This window comes from Lepisma saccharinum, chromosome 1 (genome assembly GCF_977018435.1).
Source record: "Lepisma saccharinum chromosome 1, izLepSacc3.1, whole genome shotgun sequence".
Lineage (NCBI taxonomy): Eukaryota > Metazoa > Arthropoda > Insecta > Zygentoma > Lepismatidae > Lepisma > Lepisma saccharinum.
In genome coordinates, this window is record NC_139229.1 from 66,273,399 (window position 1) to 66,291,913 (window position 18,515).

General features: G+C 36.1%; 1 protein-coding gene across 1 annotated transcript in view; it reads left to right on the forward strand.

Moving 5' to 3' along the window:
* Window positions 1–18,515, forward strand: part of Dscam4 (Down syndrome cell adhesion molecule 4) — a 482,573-nt gene that overhangs the window by 431,740 nt on the left and 32,318 nt on the right. Inside the window, exons 26-34 of the mRNA XM_083132205.1 lie at window positions 1,423–1,579; window positions 3,348–3,496; window positions 7,076–7,196; window positions 7,461–7,559; window positions 8,599–8,784; window positions 11,087–11,380; window positions 12,848–12,991; window positions 14,894–15,046; window positions 15,447–15,616. Coding sequence (XP_082988331.1) covers window positions 1,423–1,579; window positions 3,348–3,496; window positions 7,076–7,196; window positions 7,461–7,559; window positions 8,599–8,784; window positions 11,087–11,380; window positions 12,848–12,991; window positions 14,894–15,046; window positions 15,447–15,616 — 1,473 coding nt within the window. The remainder of the gene's footprint in view (window positions 1–1,422; window positions 1,580–3,347; window positions 3,497–7,075; window positions 7,197–7,460; window positions 7,560–8,598; window positions 8,785–11,086; window positions 11,381–12,847; window positions 12,992–14,893; window positions 15,047–15,446; window positions 15,617–18,515) is intronic.

Sequence of the window (18,515 nt, forward strand, 5' to 3'; positions counted from 1 at the left end):
TGGTCATTTCCCAAGAAACTGATTTGATTTCCATCTGATGTGAATTCTTCATTCTCTGATGGTACAGATAACAAGGTTGTGAAACATTGGAAACAATTTGTTTCAATTTCTTTGCTCTATATATTAAGATTATATAGCGGTTGACAGAAATGAAATATTTGCTGATACCGATAAAGCAGTGATGTAAAATTTCCTTATACCGATAACTGATATTCTACTAAACCAATATAAAATAGCAAATGTTCCATGAAGAATCTTAATTGTTCATTCTTCACTTTAATTAATATGTATAAGAGATAGTGTTTTGAAAAAGAAACTGCCTATTTAGACATTTAACAGGTGGCGCAAAAGTCATCATCCTATTTGAATTGACCTTTATTTTGACATCTTGTTGTTTATACCAGTAGTGTTTTGTCAGTTAAATAGAAGATACTCACGAAATTTATTGTGTGCGAAAATTAATAAATATACCCCACATACAGTCTGCAAAACATTAGCTCTTTTGCGTGACACTTTTCTGGGCAGAGTAATATCCCGTTTTGGTGATTTGCCAATGTCGGCCAGGTCCCCCGATTTGACCGCTCCAGATTTTTTTCGGGATATTTGAAGTCATTGGTTTATGTGAATAAGCCAGAGACGTTACAGCAACTAAAGGACAATATTCAACATGAAATTGAAAACATTTCCCCCGCAGATTCTTTCCAACACCACCAACGCAATAAAAAGACCCCAAATTTGCATCAATTCGAATGGTGGTCATTTATTGGATGTTATCTTTAAAAATTGAGGACATAAAACTTACAAGTATCAATAAAAGTTTAACACAAAAAAACTACTTTGTTTAATTTAAAACCCGAGCTATAGGCTAAGAAAATCAGGTGATGATTTTTACGCCACCTTGTACTATACAAAACCAATATATATGATTTATACCATTAAATCATAAGAATACTAACAAAATGGCATAATTTGCTTTTAGCCTATTTATGGATACATCAGATCGATGAAACTATCGCTTATTTGACCAATATGTCTATATTGGTTAATTCTGATAAGAGTACTGATTAATCTGTTGACAGATGAGAGGATTTGTTAAAAACATTGTAATTGTTTACCAGTTCTTGTATAAATTGTTAAAAACCTTTCAGAAATAACTTTTCTGAAAGGCATGTTTATGTTTTGCTTAAGTACCCTAATTGTGAAACAAGGTTACCTTATTAAAAAGTTAGTGAAAATTTTTACTTAACGAGGGATCAAACATAACCACAGCATTGTGTGCCAGTGCATGATGAACTGAGTCACCTGAGACATCACTAACAATTTCCACAATTCAGATATCTGTATATTTTATGTACATGCCAAACAACTTTCCATATCTTTATGAGATTTTAGAAAAATATTTTTGTCTTATCTTCAAACCAGGAAGGAACTCGTAAAAGAAGCCTCCATCCAACAGAGGTGGTCTATGAAGCTGTTGGCCTGAAGGAATCTGAAACATATCAGTTCTGGGTTACAGCATCAACCAAAGTAGGGGAAGGAGGAAGCACAAGAGTTGTTACTATATCACCCTCAGTGAAAGGTATTCTTTTTTGCCATGATTTTGTTCCAATGCAGATAACTGCGCACCATTCTCATTGATGTACTAGTTATTAACAGTGTATAGAAGACAATGAACAATTACTTTTTCAAGTAAAAGTAACTGCAACTGTACTTTTCAAAATGAGACTGTAACTTAGTTTATTTCTTCAGATAACAAGTAATAAAATTAACACCTTTTTGTGAATGTTTCAACAATTAAAAATTATATCAAAATTTTAATCTTCATATTTACACATTTTTTAATAAGAAAATGTTTTGTGAGACTTTTTTCAAGTGTAAATGGCTTTATTTGAATTTGCTTGCCTCGATCTTTTCATATTTAAGGTTTATTGTATTTAATTAAGATTCAAGTTAATTTTAAACGGTCTCTCTCACACACACACACTTCAGTGGAAAAAACAGCCACTTGTAATTCATGCATGCAACATGTCTACAAGTTTATATCTTATCTAAATAACTGTAGAAGAACTTGCTTACTTTTTAAATCGAAGCTAACTGTAATAAAGTTATATATCAAAAAGGGTAACTGAGTTATTTTTTTAGCAACATAACTGTAGCTCAGTTACTGAGTTATTTTTTTAGCAACATAACTGTAGCTCAGTTACTTGTTAAAAAAATTGCTCATTATCTCTGATAATTTCTGTCATTGTGGTTTGATGTGTCTAGTATCTAAGGGAAGATTTGTGTGAAATTTTAACCCATAATGTACCAACTGATAACCAATCTAATATTAAATAGAAAACAATTTACAAAGACCCTGAACAGTTCATTTACTACCTTCATTAATGTATGTAACCAGGTGACTGCTATTGCTCTTTTCCTTGCAGAGAGATTGATCAGGGTGCGAAATCCTGGGGAGACAGGAAGGAATTCCCCCACCAATAATCTTGTTCTAAAATCCCCTCCCCCACCAAACTTTTCCAGGGGAGGAGAATTATTTTGTTACTACAGCAAAAGATAAACAATTAGTTTTGAAGTCGAATGTACTTCACGGGAATAATATCGAAACACACACAAAAAACGAACAACAGAGCCTCGTCTCTAAGAACACTCAACCCAGCAACCCCAGAACACAGAAATTAGTCTGATTTGTTATTTCTTCTCCATTTGTGCCTGCACCGGGTATCTAACCCAGGACCCCTTGATTCAAGGCCATGACATTACCACTGCGCCATCGGGGAGGCCCCTTGCAAAGAGAAAACATATGTTTACATAATTACCTTACAAAGACAATGTATGCAGATTCATCACCTCATCCTTTGCCATTTCCTTCCTGTGGCTGGGTTGGCATAGAAGTCAAGGCTCTCCATTTTTTTCCTGGTCTTCCACCACTCCTCTCTTTCACGCTGTTCCAATCTTGTCCTCTTCTCCTAACACTCTCCGCTATCTGCCACTCCTTGTGCATGGTAAGCTTTTACTGGTAGCCTTTCTGCATCCATCCTCTCCATGTGTGCGAACCATCTCATCTGTGCTTGATCTATCCTGTTCTGAAGCTTCACCACCCCACTGTCTGTCGGATCTCCTCATTCCTTATTCTATCCCTTCTAGTCTTTCCCAATATACTCATTAAAAATTTCATCTCCACTGTCTGCATCTTTCTTTTGTCTCTCTTTGTCATTGTCCAAGTCTCTGCTCCATACATAATTGTGTAATCAGTGTATGTTGCAAGAATGAATATTATGTGTGTTAAGCAATTGTAATAAAACTATATATAATGAGGTACATAATGACATGTATTTTGTTTTCAGTTCCAGCAAAAATTGTATCTTTTAGCAAATTCTTATCAATTCCCTGGAAGGAAGATGTGTCTTTGCCTTGTAGAAAAGTTGGAATTCCAGATTCAATAACAATATGGAAGCTGCATGGATCTATAATAGAATTAAATGCTAAGAAACAGGTAAATACTATAGTCTGTTTTATACACGATTTTAAATTTGACATATTGTATTAATATTCTCTTATGATCATTTACTCCCAGAATAGTTCACCATTACTTAATAGTCATAGCTGATTGGATACAGATTACTAGCTATTAGGGATGAACCAATGTGAAATTATTGCTGATACTGATAAAATACTAACATAAAATATACCAGTACTGATAGCTAATATTCTATCAATTTGATATAAGGTTGAAAAACCTCCATAATTAATGGTTGTAAGCAGCAGACAGCACTGAGTTTTGCCTATGAAAGAGAAACTGCATATTTAGCCATTTATTCTACAAAAATCCACATTCATAAAGATTGTAACAAAATGGCAGAATGTTGCACTACTATATCGGATCTGCAATTTTACTGATAAACAGAAGTGAGATATGAATATCTCAGCTGATACCGATAGATTAATGATAAATCTTTCCCGTTTCTACTTGAACATGGCAGTTTTTTTTTTTAAGTTAAAGTTTTAGTATGGCATATCAATATACCATTGTTTTGCTTTAAAATATATTTAAATGCTCCTAACGGAAAATAGGTGTGCTTAATTTACAAAATATGTAAATTGTGCACATTGCTTAATTTACAAAATATGCACAGCATCGGTCTGTATTTTACATACTATATGGATTAGCCAAACTTGCTATAAGTATTGGCTAGTACCAGTAATTATATTTGAACTGATATCTGATATCAAGGTGGAAACCTAACGGTGCCACACGAAGCCTTGATCGTGACCTTGACGTGGTCATCTGACGAGGTGGAGCCTGGGCCACTGATAATCCTACCTAGCAACTTTGTATATAGAGGTCCTTGTGACCAACAGACGCGGTGGAGCCTAGGCCACCAAGAATAATCCTCCAAGGCAAACATTTATATGATAAAACAGACTACACGCTACCCTGAAGATGGAGGCAGATTCAGCCTCCGAAAAGGTAGGTAAATCTCTTTTAAAAAAATAACAGTGCTTAAAAGTCCAAAAACTAGAATGATATTTTCTGATATCAGTATCATTTGTATCAGTTGATAGTAACTCAGCCCTATCATCTATAATTTTATATCTATCCACTAGTTCTCATCTGTTTGTCCCAAATCCATAAGTTTGTAACAGTGCAGTATTGGCAAGAGTTTAAAGAAATAACCTGTTGCACAACAGCTCGTGAGGGCCAGTGGCTACCTACTGACTGCGGCCTTACTCCCACATGCCAAGGTGGGAGATCATCCAACCAGTTACAGGGTGACGTGTGGTCAGCACAGTGAACCCCAGTTATTCATATTCATTCATATTTTTTATTTCCGTTGACCCATGTCCATAGGTATGGAAATCGTCATATAACAATACATAGAGTAATAACATATTGATACAATTTTAGACAAGAATTACAGTAATGATTTGAAGAACTACTACATGTAGGAAATCCAAATACAGTTATAAAATATTAATGAAATTTTAGACAAGAAAAACAGTAATGATTTCTAGGACTTCTACATGAAGGAAATCCAAATAAAGGAAGAAAACACTATGGGATAGAAATTGTATACAATATTTAAGGTGAGCACAATAATAAATGAAGATTTTTTTTAGTGTAAAAATAAAATTTAAAATGTAAAAGTAAATATGTAACTTATACAACATGGAAGAAAGTGGAAGAATGCAAAATATATACAGAACCGATTAATGATCATTTAGGCACAATAATAGCATATAGTAAATACTTCATATATGATAATATAAATAGAATAATTACATTTTTTTGTAGTTTACGGTTATTACAAGCATAAGAAAACAGTTTTTCTTTGTGACGTTTCAGGAGAACACAAGCTCCTTTCATCAGACATTTATTTTCAAATGAGGTTATAGTTCTGTCGGGAGGTGGCTGAGGTGTTGAGGTGTTGACCTCTGAGGGCCAGGGAGAATGGGATGGCTTTCTTGGTGTGGAACGGATGGGAGCTGGAGAAGTGTAGGTATTGCATATGGTTGGTAGGTTTGATGTGGATGGAGGTTTCCAAATGTCCTTCCTTCATGTGCACATCCACATCCAGGAAGGTGATTTGGTTGGTGGAGTGAGACCAGTTGAAATTGATGGAGCTGAAGTGGTTAAGTTTGTCTAGGAAGGTGGTCAGGGAAGGTTCTCCATGTATCCAAAGCATGAAGATGTCATCGATGAAACGTAGCCAGAGGAGAGGTTTGAGAGATTGGGTCTCCAGGAACTCTTTTTCAACTTTGCCCATGAACAGGTTGGCAACAGAACTATAACCTCCGCTTACACCAAGCCTTGACCAACCATGGATATCCTTCCACCCTGGTCACCAAACAAATATCCCAAGCTGCTTCATACACTCCCACCAAGAAACTTGCCACCAATCCCCCTGCACTTGTCACCCAACATCACCCCCACCTCAACAAAATCAGACACACTCTACGTTCCCTCCTTCCCATCCTGCACAGTGATCCTGACACCAGAAATATCTTCCCCGACAAGCCCAGAGTTGTCTTCAAATGCCCTCCCAATCTCCAAAACATCCTGGTCCACCACAATCCACCTACTCACAATCAACTCGCACCTGCCCACAAATGCAACCGCCCAAGGTGCAAAACCTGCCCCATATTTGTCACTTCCCGCACCCTCCAGATCCACACTGCCACCAGCAAATTCACCCTCTACCCCAAAGGAACCTGCAACAGCTCTAACCTAATTTATATCCTCACGTGCAACATCTGTGGGAGCTTCTACCTGGGGGAAACATCCACAGCCCTGAACCTCCGCATCAACAACCACTGCTCCTCTACCCAAAACCTGGACTTTGCTGTTGCCATTCACACCAATCACCACAATATTCCTTTTAATGACTGCTTCCAGGTAGCGATCGTCCACTCCTTGCCCCAATCCACCAACACCTCAATACGTAGAAGATGGGAGAGGGCCTACATATCGACCATGAATGCAACCACACCTCCAGGCCTGAACAAGGCCACCCAGTAACGCCCCTCATCCCCTATCCTCACCCTCACCACCACCTTTTCCCAACCACCCCCCCCCCCACACACACACACACACTACTTCGGGACCTGGCAACACTACAGGTCATGCTTACTCTTCCCTCTAGTCACTTAGTTATACAATGTCTCTCTACTCCTGAAGATGTGACATACCATCACAAGAATTTGATTTCTTTCTTTGTCGGGTGAGTGTTTCCTCTCTCCTCTTTCACTTTTTATTTAGCCCTTGTGGCCCTCCTTCCTTTTCTCCTATATATATTCAAACTTACACTTCTTCTTACCCAGGAATCTGTTTTAAGAACTCTCAGTTCATATCACATTACTCAAACCATTCTGTCACAGAGGTTTTCATCTCAGCCCATCCCCCTTCTTTTTTATGATGTCATATATTACTTAAGAAAGCAAATAATTTGTTTCTGAAGCAGTGAGGAAATTTTCCTCCCTGCCACAGTGTTCATGAATGTAAAATAATACAAATAAAAGTCAATTTTGAATAAAAATTCTATTAATACACATTTTTTTTCTTCTACTATAACAGATAAGCAAGGATGGAACACTTCTCATGAGAGACGTACAAAGTTCAGATGAAGGAAATTATACTTGCAGTGTTAAAAATAAGCATGGGACTGATGAAATAATGTATACCTTAAAAGTACAAGGTAGGAGATGTTCATTAAATCTCTGAAAACTATTACTATTAAATATGCATTAAATTTGAAAAATTCATGAAATATGAAATTAACATTTTTTATATTCATTTTAAATACAATGTGTGTCATTATTTATTTTGGCAGTATTGGAATCCTTAAAAAAGAGTAGATGGTTCATAATTAAAAATAATGTAGTAAAAGAACACCAAAATATTATTAGCACATTGTTTATTGCATTTAATGTAGTAATTCATATTTATTTTCCTTTTACAGTTGCACCAAATCCCCCAAAGATAGAAGTCGAATCTGAAGATGTTGATAGCCTTCATCTGAAATTAAATAGCAAACGAAATGGAGGGAGCCCAATTTTAGGTTAGTGATTTCTTTGTAATTTATGTGCTTGGTTGATATCTAAATAACAATGCTGAAACTTCTACTGTGTAAGGTAATAATTTTACACATGACAATATAAAATATTTTTTGAATAACATTTATTGTCACCTTTGTCCAAAGTTTCTTAGTTTTACTTCATATTAATTTCAAGGGCTGACTGAATATAATAAATTTGGAATGGGGTCAATTATTCAGTATCCTATCATAATTGATCTATAACACCACATTGATCAATAGGAATATTATATGTGAAAGGTTTATGTTATATCTAATTTTAAGAATTTTGTCACAGATCCTTTACCTAATTCAGTCCTGTATTTTACATTTTCTCACTTTATACATTACACTTTTCTGGTCCCAATGAAGCACAATGTTATAATTTTTCCTCAGAATATACGTTTTTATGCATTACAAGTTCTCAACAGGAAACTTCTATAAAAAAATGACAAATTAATAGATAGTACCAAAAATAAAAAGTAGATATTAAGGAAAGAATCTGTAATTACATTTTAGAACAATATTTCTGCAAATGTTTTAGAAACTTTTATTGTTTTTGTGTACCCACTGTACAAATAATACAAATTTATCACAAAATAAACTTTTCATCTCAAAGACTGAGCAATTTGAAAATAATTAAATTAAAACTTTTTGATTATATTATACTTCTTGTTGCTGTTGATACTTGATTTCTTGGTTTTCACTATGAATGTAATTTCTTTTCTGATCTAAACCCTTCATAACTTTGATGATAAGTTTGTGAAGCATTGAAAATCTTTCCCATGACTATGTCCATTGCTTCAGTGCTGTCTATCATAATGTTATACAAATAATGCTGTATTCCTGTTTTAACAATGAAAAAGTCCCAAGGATAAACCACAGCCATCAGTACAACCCTTGACAAGGATTTAAGTATCTAACATTAAAGTAGGATGAATGTAATAATTTGGGTAATTGTGAGAAACTGCAAACAGTCATATTATTTGAGAATCTAATTACTACTTTTCTTGCTTTCCATCAGGTTATATCATAAACTTCAAGAGGGAATTTGGAGACTGGGAAGAACGTCAACTGGAGTATGAAGTGGATTCTTATATGTTGAAGAATCTATTGTGTGGAACTAGATATCAGCTGTATGTTACAGCATATAATAAAATAGGAACAGGTCTTCCAAGTGATATCATCACAGCTCATACTACAGGAAAAGGTAACATATGAATTACATTCAGTAATTGATTGATTTGGTTTATTTTACTTCCCTTTTCTGCTACTTTTGGCTAATCGCGAAGATAAGAATAAGTCATGATATGATGAAATTGATGTAGGGACACTGACAACGAACCCAGGATACCTGGCATCAGAGCATGCTGTGCTAACCACTCCACCATGTAGGTTGACATTCAGTGTTTGGAAGTAACTAGTTAGTTGTAATGGTGTTACAAGTAGCAGTTACATTTTTCATGAGAAATTTTTTAACAGAATTACTTTTGTACAATATATGTAATGTTATCAACAGTTACTTATACCATTACTGTACAAGATGTAAATAGTTAACTTGAAAATTTACAACGTGAGTGAAGAACTAAATTTGGCAACTCTGTTTCTAACTATATCTCTTCTCTGGAAGCTATAAGGTGAAAGGAGTTTCATGGAGAGACAAGCCAACAAACTCCATTGCAGTAGCCAAATTATATGGTATTTTAGATGTGCTATTTCTTACTTTCAATGAATTTAATTCAGATAGTCCTCAATCACAAGAAATTATCACTGAGGAATATCTTATCTTCTTTACATACTTATATACATGGGTTGGAGATTTAATAGTGGCAACACTGCTGTATATATGCCATGAAATGGAACCGGTGCCTCTCGGTTATACCACATGTTAGTTTGACACCTAATCTACCTCTTCCTTCCAACACTAGACACATGCACAGTGACGAGAGGAATAGAGTATTGTTGGAGTTGGCGGTCTAAAGTTGTGTAGTGACAAACAATGGTTTCGATGCAGGAACAGCAGAATTGGATAAAGATTGAATGTGCCCGCAGCTGTACAGCACAACAGTGACATGAAGGTGTTAGTGAGGCATGCGGGGAATCTGTGTTGCCTGTGACCTGTGTTGCATAAAAAGAGGCGATACTTTCTGCTGAATCCTCCCATCATTTTTCAGGACAATGCTCTGGCGCATGTACCGCAACTTGTGGCTGATTTGTTAACTTGATGGGGCTGGTAGGTGCTCTACCATCCCCCATACTACCAGGACTTGAGCCGCTGTGATTTTGATTTGATCCCTAAGATGAAGGGCACTCGCTTCTGAACTGTTCCAGAGATTCTTCAGGCAATAGACCACTCCATTCAAACCATCAATAGAAAAGGTGCTGCTACAGTTATACTACAACCTCCACATTGCTGGCAACAGGTTGTGTACAGCTGGTTTCACAGAGGTATCTCTTTTGAAGTGGTGTGGGGTGACATTTTCCGTTGGGAAGCAGATCCCAAAAAATGAAGAAAACCAAGAATTCAGGGCTTCTACATAGTACGTTATACTGAAAAAATGAGCACTCTACCTGATACTGTTTCTTTAATGTCTCTAAGGGAAAAGATGAATGTCCTCGGCAGTTCCTCATTTTTTCGAATTTCAGTTGTCTCTTGTCAAATGTATTCAATGCAATAGACGATTGTGGATGATTGAGACAATTTTCAAGATTTTCACACATTGCAATATTCACAAATCCACTTTGGCACCACATAGTTCTTCCCATAGTAAATAGTAAACAATGCCAACACTTAAGTTTTTGAAGCAAACAAATAGAAATTCATCTGCCCGAAAAACATTAACTTCTCACCTCGCAAAGGGCTTGAGAAAAGTGCGACCATGGCCAGCTAGTTTTACCAACTCTATTGGGCGGATGTGTCCATGGGCAAGTTAGCTATCTTAATAGACCGAATGCTCTGAAACGTTTACCTTCACATGGAATATGTAACTACCTTGGTGGATAAGCTACATCGCTGACAGTATACAGTACACTTGGACACTTAATCGTGCAGTTTGCAACACTGAGGATATCAACAGACTGAACCGATGGCATTCTAGCTTTCTTTCAGCCCTTACCGATTGGAAAACAAAATTTCCCTTCACATAATGTAACCTTCCATTGGATCCTTCAAGGTCGCCTGTTGATTTTTCGGATCCTTGCTGGGTGACGTGTTAGATGTTTTGTCAACATGCCACAAGAGGGTGTTGATGGCCCCATGTCAGAATAGGAGGAACCTTAGAGGCTTCCGGGTTGATTCTGTTGAGGCAAAATGGGAGAAATAATGAAAAACTAAAAGTTAAGGAAGTAATTTTGTAACAGTTATGCTGTGTGCCAGCTTGCTGTACCGGAGTGCACGTGCATGCTCTTTTGTATCATATGTAAATAAATAGGTGCCACTATTAAATCTCCAACCCACGTACTTTCCTTGTGTCTCTTTATTTGTATAAATATGTCCTCTTACTCTTTTCCAGTGCCCATTGCACCAAAAGCACCTCAACTACTCACCGTCAATTCCTCTGTGGTAACACTTTGGTTAGACTCTTGGGGTGATGGTGGGTGCAAAATACAGTATTTTGTTATATACTATAAAGAAGACACTGCCAGTGATTGGGCGCTAGTTGCAAACAATGTTAAGTTATCAGATAAACCCTACAGCATCCTAGATCTCACACCAGCTACTAAATATGAACTTAAGGTTACGGCTCATAATAACGCTGGATCTACTAATGCTCAGTATGAGTTTTTTACACTTACTGCTGAGGGAGGTAGGTCTAAGTCATTGATAAGCAATAAACTTGTTACTGAAGAATGCTAGTGGTCTTTATTTCTATGCAATAAAAGTAGTAGTTCAATGAAATTCTGCATAGAATCTTTTTTTTTCCTGTGTTGCGAAAAGCACTTAAGTATAATGGTCTGTCTGTATCTATACCAGGCAAATTATCAAACACAGTATGTATGATCATTCTGTAACTTGCCAATCTTATAACATCAGAAATATAATGCCTCACGCCACATGTTGTCAACATGGTAAACTTAACATTACAAAATTCTATGATCTTATTTTATATTCTCTAATCTTATTGTATTTCTGTAAACCTTTGGCAAAACAGCATGGAATAGATCAAATTCAGATTACTTTATTACTTTTATAAGAGTTATATATACAACTAGTTTCCAACATAAAAGCAAAGGAGGAATGCTCATAAACAGAAATGTGTGTAATATATATATTTACCCAAGTACATACACGATTGATACATAGTAAATAGCTGTCTAAGTATCTTACCTTAATTTAGAGTACATATCATAAAAATGAAATTTTCTAATGAATAGAAAATTATATAGTGAATATTTAAGGTTTATATATTGTTGAACTGCCTAATCTGTAGTATGAGGATATAGAAGTAGACACACTCACTCTCTTTTCTGACCAATATTTATTATGACACCCAGACCATACGGACCCAAACGTGGACAAGAAGAAGACACCTCTCACTTGCTAATGCCTTCTCTCCCTCCTCTCCTGGTACCTCCTCACTTCCAGAATGCCCCCCTCTCTCTCCCTCCCCCCTCTGTCTCTCTCTCCCTCTCCCTCTCTCTCTCTCTCTCTCTCTCTCTCTCTCTCTCTCTCTCTGGCACCACCTTCTCCCACAACTTCCTCCCGGCTATTGTCCCTCAGTTTTCATTACTCAGCAATGACATTGCCCGATCGGAAGTAGCACCTGCATTCCTATTTCAAGGCCTCCTTCTCTGTCCACAATATACAAAATAGAGTTTAAATATATCTCTTAATCACTGCATCTAAATTATTTAGACATAATAATATCATACACACTAAAATATCCTCGTAAATTAATTAGTTACACCTGCAAAATAAATAGTTACATAAATACATACCCTTCAGTTACTTTCCGTATGTTTGGACAGATTGAGCAGGGTAATGTAACTTTTTATGGTCTATCCCATCAGAAAGTAGAATAACATTATAGACAAGTTAACAAACAAGACAGCAAACTTTATGTTCATAACCATGCTTTATAATTTATAATATATGATCCATATATATTTTGCTTAAAACAGATAAAATAAATTAATATGTTCTGTGAATATTATGTTTGTCTGTGCTTAGTATTTATAGATTCCATAACTTTTATACATGCATACTTTGATATGGATGTTCATAATCTGCACATCCATCCATCCACTTTCTTGATTATTGCACTCTTTTTCAGCAACAGTACCTCCAGAATTGTTGGAGCCTGTGCCTATTGCTGATGTGCCTTTTTATATGAATCTCAAGATAATAATACCAATAAGTCTGGCTATTGCCTTTGTAGTAGGATTATTACTTCTAGTTTCCTTCATCAGGAGGAGAAGTAAGTATATTTGTAGTCATGTGACAATAAGATTAGTACAGCTTGCATTCAAAATTTTTTTATTCATATCATTGAGTGTAACAACCTTCTTTTTTTCGTCAATTCATATTTGAATTGGTTGTTTATATATTTTCTCTAAAAGGATGTCATTTCAAATTTACATTTTCATTTTACTTTGATTGTGGAACAAAATTTCCTGTGGTTCCATTGGACATGCACAATATCCAGATCAGATCCATGGGTGGTATTGGATGTCAGTCCTGGATATCCATGGGATCTCCATTTCAGGATATCCACTGAATATCCATGCAATCCACAGTGCAGTATGTGTCTACATTGACATTGATGTGTAAATTTACATTGACATTGAATCTGTAAAGATTCATTCATAGTGTCTAGTAATTCAGCTATATGTTAGATTCAAACTCTGTGATAGACTTAAAGCATAACCTGGAATTCTTCAGCTGAAGACATGGTGCAGAGACCCATTTTTTGATCCAATAACTCGCACATGTGAGCAAGCCCAGGTAAAACTTACTTTGTCTGTCTTGCTCACCATGCCAGTTTGCATTGAGCAAGTTGTGGTGCCTACATGTAGATTATTTATTTATTACCATCCAGTTGATCACAAAAATAGGATATAATAAGTAGCTATACAATTAGAATTATAAATATAGTAGAGTATAATAACTTAGAAAATGGTACTCTGCTTATCACAGATATATGAGTGAATGAATGAGTGAATGGATTTATTTATTTTACTTCGCATTTCTGTCACTTTAGGCTAATTGCACAGATGAGGATGAGTACTGATAAGATGAAACTGATGAAAGGACAATCACAAACACATATGGACAGGACATAAGAACCATAGAGGATTATACTGGCCATGGGTCCAGACGCCAGAGCCTCGATACTCTGCAAAATGCAGTACAGGCTGTACTATGTGGAAGTGAGGTTGACATTTGGGTGCTTTCACCCCAAATTATGCTAGTGAATATAAATCTTTTTCATGTGTGTAGACGAGTGTGTGTGTATTTCTGTGTGTGTGAGAGAGAGGAATACATGTTTTAACACCATGTGTGGCCGAGATCCTTGATATGCTTGATTAAAATGTATCCAAAATATGTGTGAAATATCCCAAAAATGTTCAAGCAATGTATGATAAACATCCAGATTAGGTCCAGTTCCAGACCAGAATATATCTTTTCCTCTCCCACAATTAAATAAAAAGTCCAAATAACGTTCTGTTCACATGAAAAACATAGCAGTGAAATCCAAAACATATATAAAAGTATCTGTAATACTTCCTTCCTGGATATTCTATGGATGTCTACTGGATATCTAACAGACATCCCGGAACTTTGCCATAAATATCCAAAGAACATCCATTAAATATCCTAGGGACATTTGTGTTATGTATGGGCAGTTTTGATTACATCAGTGCCAACCAAGCTGCAATGGCAAATCTTATCAGAACAGTGCATGGCAGACTAGAGCCCCTGAAAAATGCAAGAAAGAAATCTGCAGGATTTCCACAGACCTGGAAATCCTGGAAAAGTGAAAATACTTCCAAAAACCTGTCAAAATATATGAAAATCAAGTGTGTGTGTGTGTGCAAATCAGAACAAAAGTACAAAATATGAAAAACAAAAAGGGACTAACGATGTTTGAGATATCTTTTATCCTAAGGATGAGGATGCAATATCCTCAAAACATAGATAGTGACACTTTATTTTCAAACCTTTCTGCTGTGCAGTGTTTTTGTTCTCATTTATAGTCGCGACCATGTACTTCTCTGCACGAAACATCTACTGACATGAATATTTAATATTACTCTAAACTGCCTATGGCTCTGCAAATATTTATTTCTTACTATGTTTACTTTTTTGTGTAAAATAGAACCACAGACTGAAGAAACTCCACAAATGGGTGAATCTCCATCAGTAGCTCAAATGCAGAACCAGCAGAACCGGGATCAACAGTATTTGGCAGTGAGAGTGGCTCAGCAAGCTGTTAATTTGGACACAAATAGTTACAAAACAGAATCTACTGGTAAGAAGAATGTAGACTTTGTACAGATAATAATAAGACTACCGAAATTTGCTTTAGTTAAGTATCACGTTTTTCTGTATTTCTCATCAAAGATGGTGGTTATTGGGTTAATACTTTTCTATTGTATCGTGCACAAATCCATAGGGTTGTAAGAGTTCATAAGCCAAAATTTTAAGTCAATGTGGTATATAAAAGCCATGCATGTAAATGCTTGGTTCATAATTTTCTAGTGGCCAAAGCCTCACCGAGTCCATGTGAGGATTGAAGAAAAAGTGCTAGAATATCCAATTTCATTCCATTTGAATCAAAAATCCAATGATCTCTCACAAGGAACAAGTAATTAATCTTCTAGTAATAAATTTCGGATATTTTTCTTAACACATCTTGTTCTTTCTTTCAGATTATATAGAAGATATTTGCCCATATGCGACATTCCAGCTGTCAAAGCCACCATACAGTGAAAGCACATATAGTGGAAATGTATATAGTGGTCCATATCACTCTGTGCAAGGATCATTTGTTTATCATGATCCAAAAGTATCAGCGTTAGAAACTTACAAATTACGTCATGTGAGTAATATCACTTTTTTGTGATAATTTATTGCATGACCTCTTAAGTTCCCATCCCAAATGCATTTTATGCATGCATGTATTATTTTTTTTTTTTGTTTATGTGGAGGGAATTTTTTCTTATGTTGTTGAGTTTGTTTTTGAGCCCACTTTATGCACAGAAGGGTTAATCGAGACTGGATCTACAGTTTAAAGTGTAATCAGAATGACTTTGTACCTCCATCAGATATCAAACATGGTGCCATGGAAGAGACAGAGATTTTTTGCCAATACCAAAAAGTACAGATATAAAATTGCAAACGTTCCTTGCATACTATGAATGGTTCTTTAACTTCCTTAATTAATGTTTGCATCAGGTGACTGTAATATGTTTTGCTTCAAAAAAAGAAAAATGCATATTTAGACTTTACGTTATGAAACTAAAGCATGTGAATTATGTTTATGTACATAAAATTAATAATAAAGCAGAATTTTGGAGCAAACTATAAGTGGCATACATAATATAGATTGGTAAAATGATCAGTAATTATGCTGATATGCCTACATCAGCTTTTCTGTCCCATCCCTAGTATATACCAGGTGTTCCAAAAGTCACTTGAACAAGAAATAAATATTTGTATTTATTTATTAAATTATTGTTGATTTAATAACACAAGTATTGTTTTCAAATACAAATATTTATTTCTTGGTCAAGCGACTTTTGGGACACCCGGTATATTAAAAATGGACTGATCTAAAATTTTTAACTGATACTGATAGAACACCAATATTCAACCCATCCAACATAAAATTATAACTGCTCCATGCAATGCTCGAAGAAGAAATTCCTAGCTAGAGAGACACTTGGTTGAGTTTGAGGATAGATGGGAAGATGCTTGTATGGATCAACATGGAGACAATGCAGTAGGTGGGGAATGCATATTTACTATCGGATTAAAAATTATAGATACTTGAGTTTGGACTCCAATTAAAAATTAAACAGTAGACCTACATAAAAACGAGTTACATCAAAATTTAGCTTTTTCAATTCCACGTTAATTTATGCTAGCCAATTATTTTTTTCGAGTATGCCTTCTATTTTTTATCATCGTGAGAACAAAAAAAGGGCAGTTTTTTTTGTTTTTATAAGTTTTGCAAACGATTGCTATCTTTGAAATTCTGTAAATCAAAAATGGGTTGCTCGATCGTTATGAAATTTTAGTAGGGTACAGGCAGAAAGTTTTAAAACACAATTATTAATTTTCAGGTTTTCAAAATTTCTAAAAAAAAAAAAAATTATTATCAATTTTGCCAAACAACTTTTTCTTGGTATTAGGTAGTCCTACAAATACAATATTGGTCTTGTTTTGAAGCTCTTTGCATCTGTTTTTAAAATGCATTATCATTGTCAATTCACATTGTAAAACCGATTTTATACAGATTTTTATTCAGCAGAGTAAAGCTGTACGTGGAATGTGGCAACACCGCAAGCATTGACTCGCAGCGTGCGCCAGCAGTTTCCGTGGTTCAACGGACATCACTGTGTGCTGTGTTGCCATGCTCCGTGTACAGCTTTACTCCACTGAATGCAAATCTGTATAAAATCCATGTCAACCCCACACCATACAGCCATCTTCACCTTGTAACAGTATAGTTTGTGCTTTTAAGCCGATTCACAGCAACATACACAATATACACAACCATACATTTTTGAATCCTTGTCCCGAGGTTCAAAACTTGCAGTACCTGAAGTTCTGTGGATGCTAGTTTAGGCAATAGACACGCACTTCTTCAAATTATAGCTTAACGCCCATTTCCTTTTAGATATATATAGGTTTATTCATAATATATTTACAGAAGTTAATTCTTGGCCGTTATTCGCAAAATCTACATTCCGGTGTACTCTGTCCCCCCTTCCCGAAGAGAGTGTGTAGACTCGCATAGCCACTGGCTACACGAGTAAAAAAAAATATAACCCTCAGTACCAAAAAAGGTGGCTGAAGGTATGTGTGTTGTGTACCCAGTTTCCCACATGAAATAAACTATTGGAATAATGTGAAAAGAGAAAGTGTGTGTATTAAAAGAAAGAAAGTTAACATCCCCGCCGTCGGTTCACATAGTAAGGAAAGAATGCTCGCCCAGCCGCTTCCCTCAGAAAAAAAGATACCTCTTACATTGCTGTACTCCGCCAATTATCTGAGGCCGACTGCTCCCCTGCCCTTCCTATTTATAGGCCCCGCTAATGACCTAAACCGTTACTGGAAACTTACCTCTCCCCAAGGGCCAAGAACCCAAAAGTACAGGAATACATAGCCATACACAATTTATAACATAAAAAAGGATCCAGTAATGATCGCATCATTACATAGTCCCCATTTCCTGAAGAGAGAAAAATCAAAGTTCTGTAACCTAGAAAAATAATAATAATATACACAAAGCACTTGTCCGCAGTTTATGTTCACTACAAACACACTTTCATTAGATCACACGACACTGACAGTCAATGTTTACTCTAATTTTGTCCACAAGTGTAATTCGAGATCCGCGATCATCCCTCAGCACTGGAGCTGGTTAACCCACGTCAATTCTTACCCACTCAGCACCTCTTCCATCCTTCCTCCTGGACCAATGAGAGACAGTCTCCTGGAAATCCATCCAAGTCACCAAGCCTGCTGGTTCGACTCCCGGCAACGCCACTTCTCTGCGCTCCTGCTGAGATCGGAAGACACCGCTTCGACCGGTTTCCACATGAATGGATCGAACTGGCTCTACATCCGAAGATGTCACTGTTATGCCCAGCGCTAGAACTGCGTTCACTGGCCACCGAACTTCGACTTCTCGACGAAATTACACGGTAAAAGAATACACACTAACTTTGCGTTACTTTCGCGATGAAATTGACTGCGGAACGACACTTTTG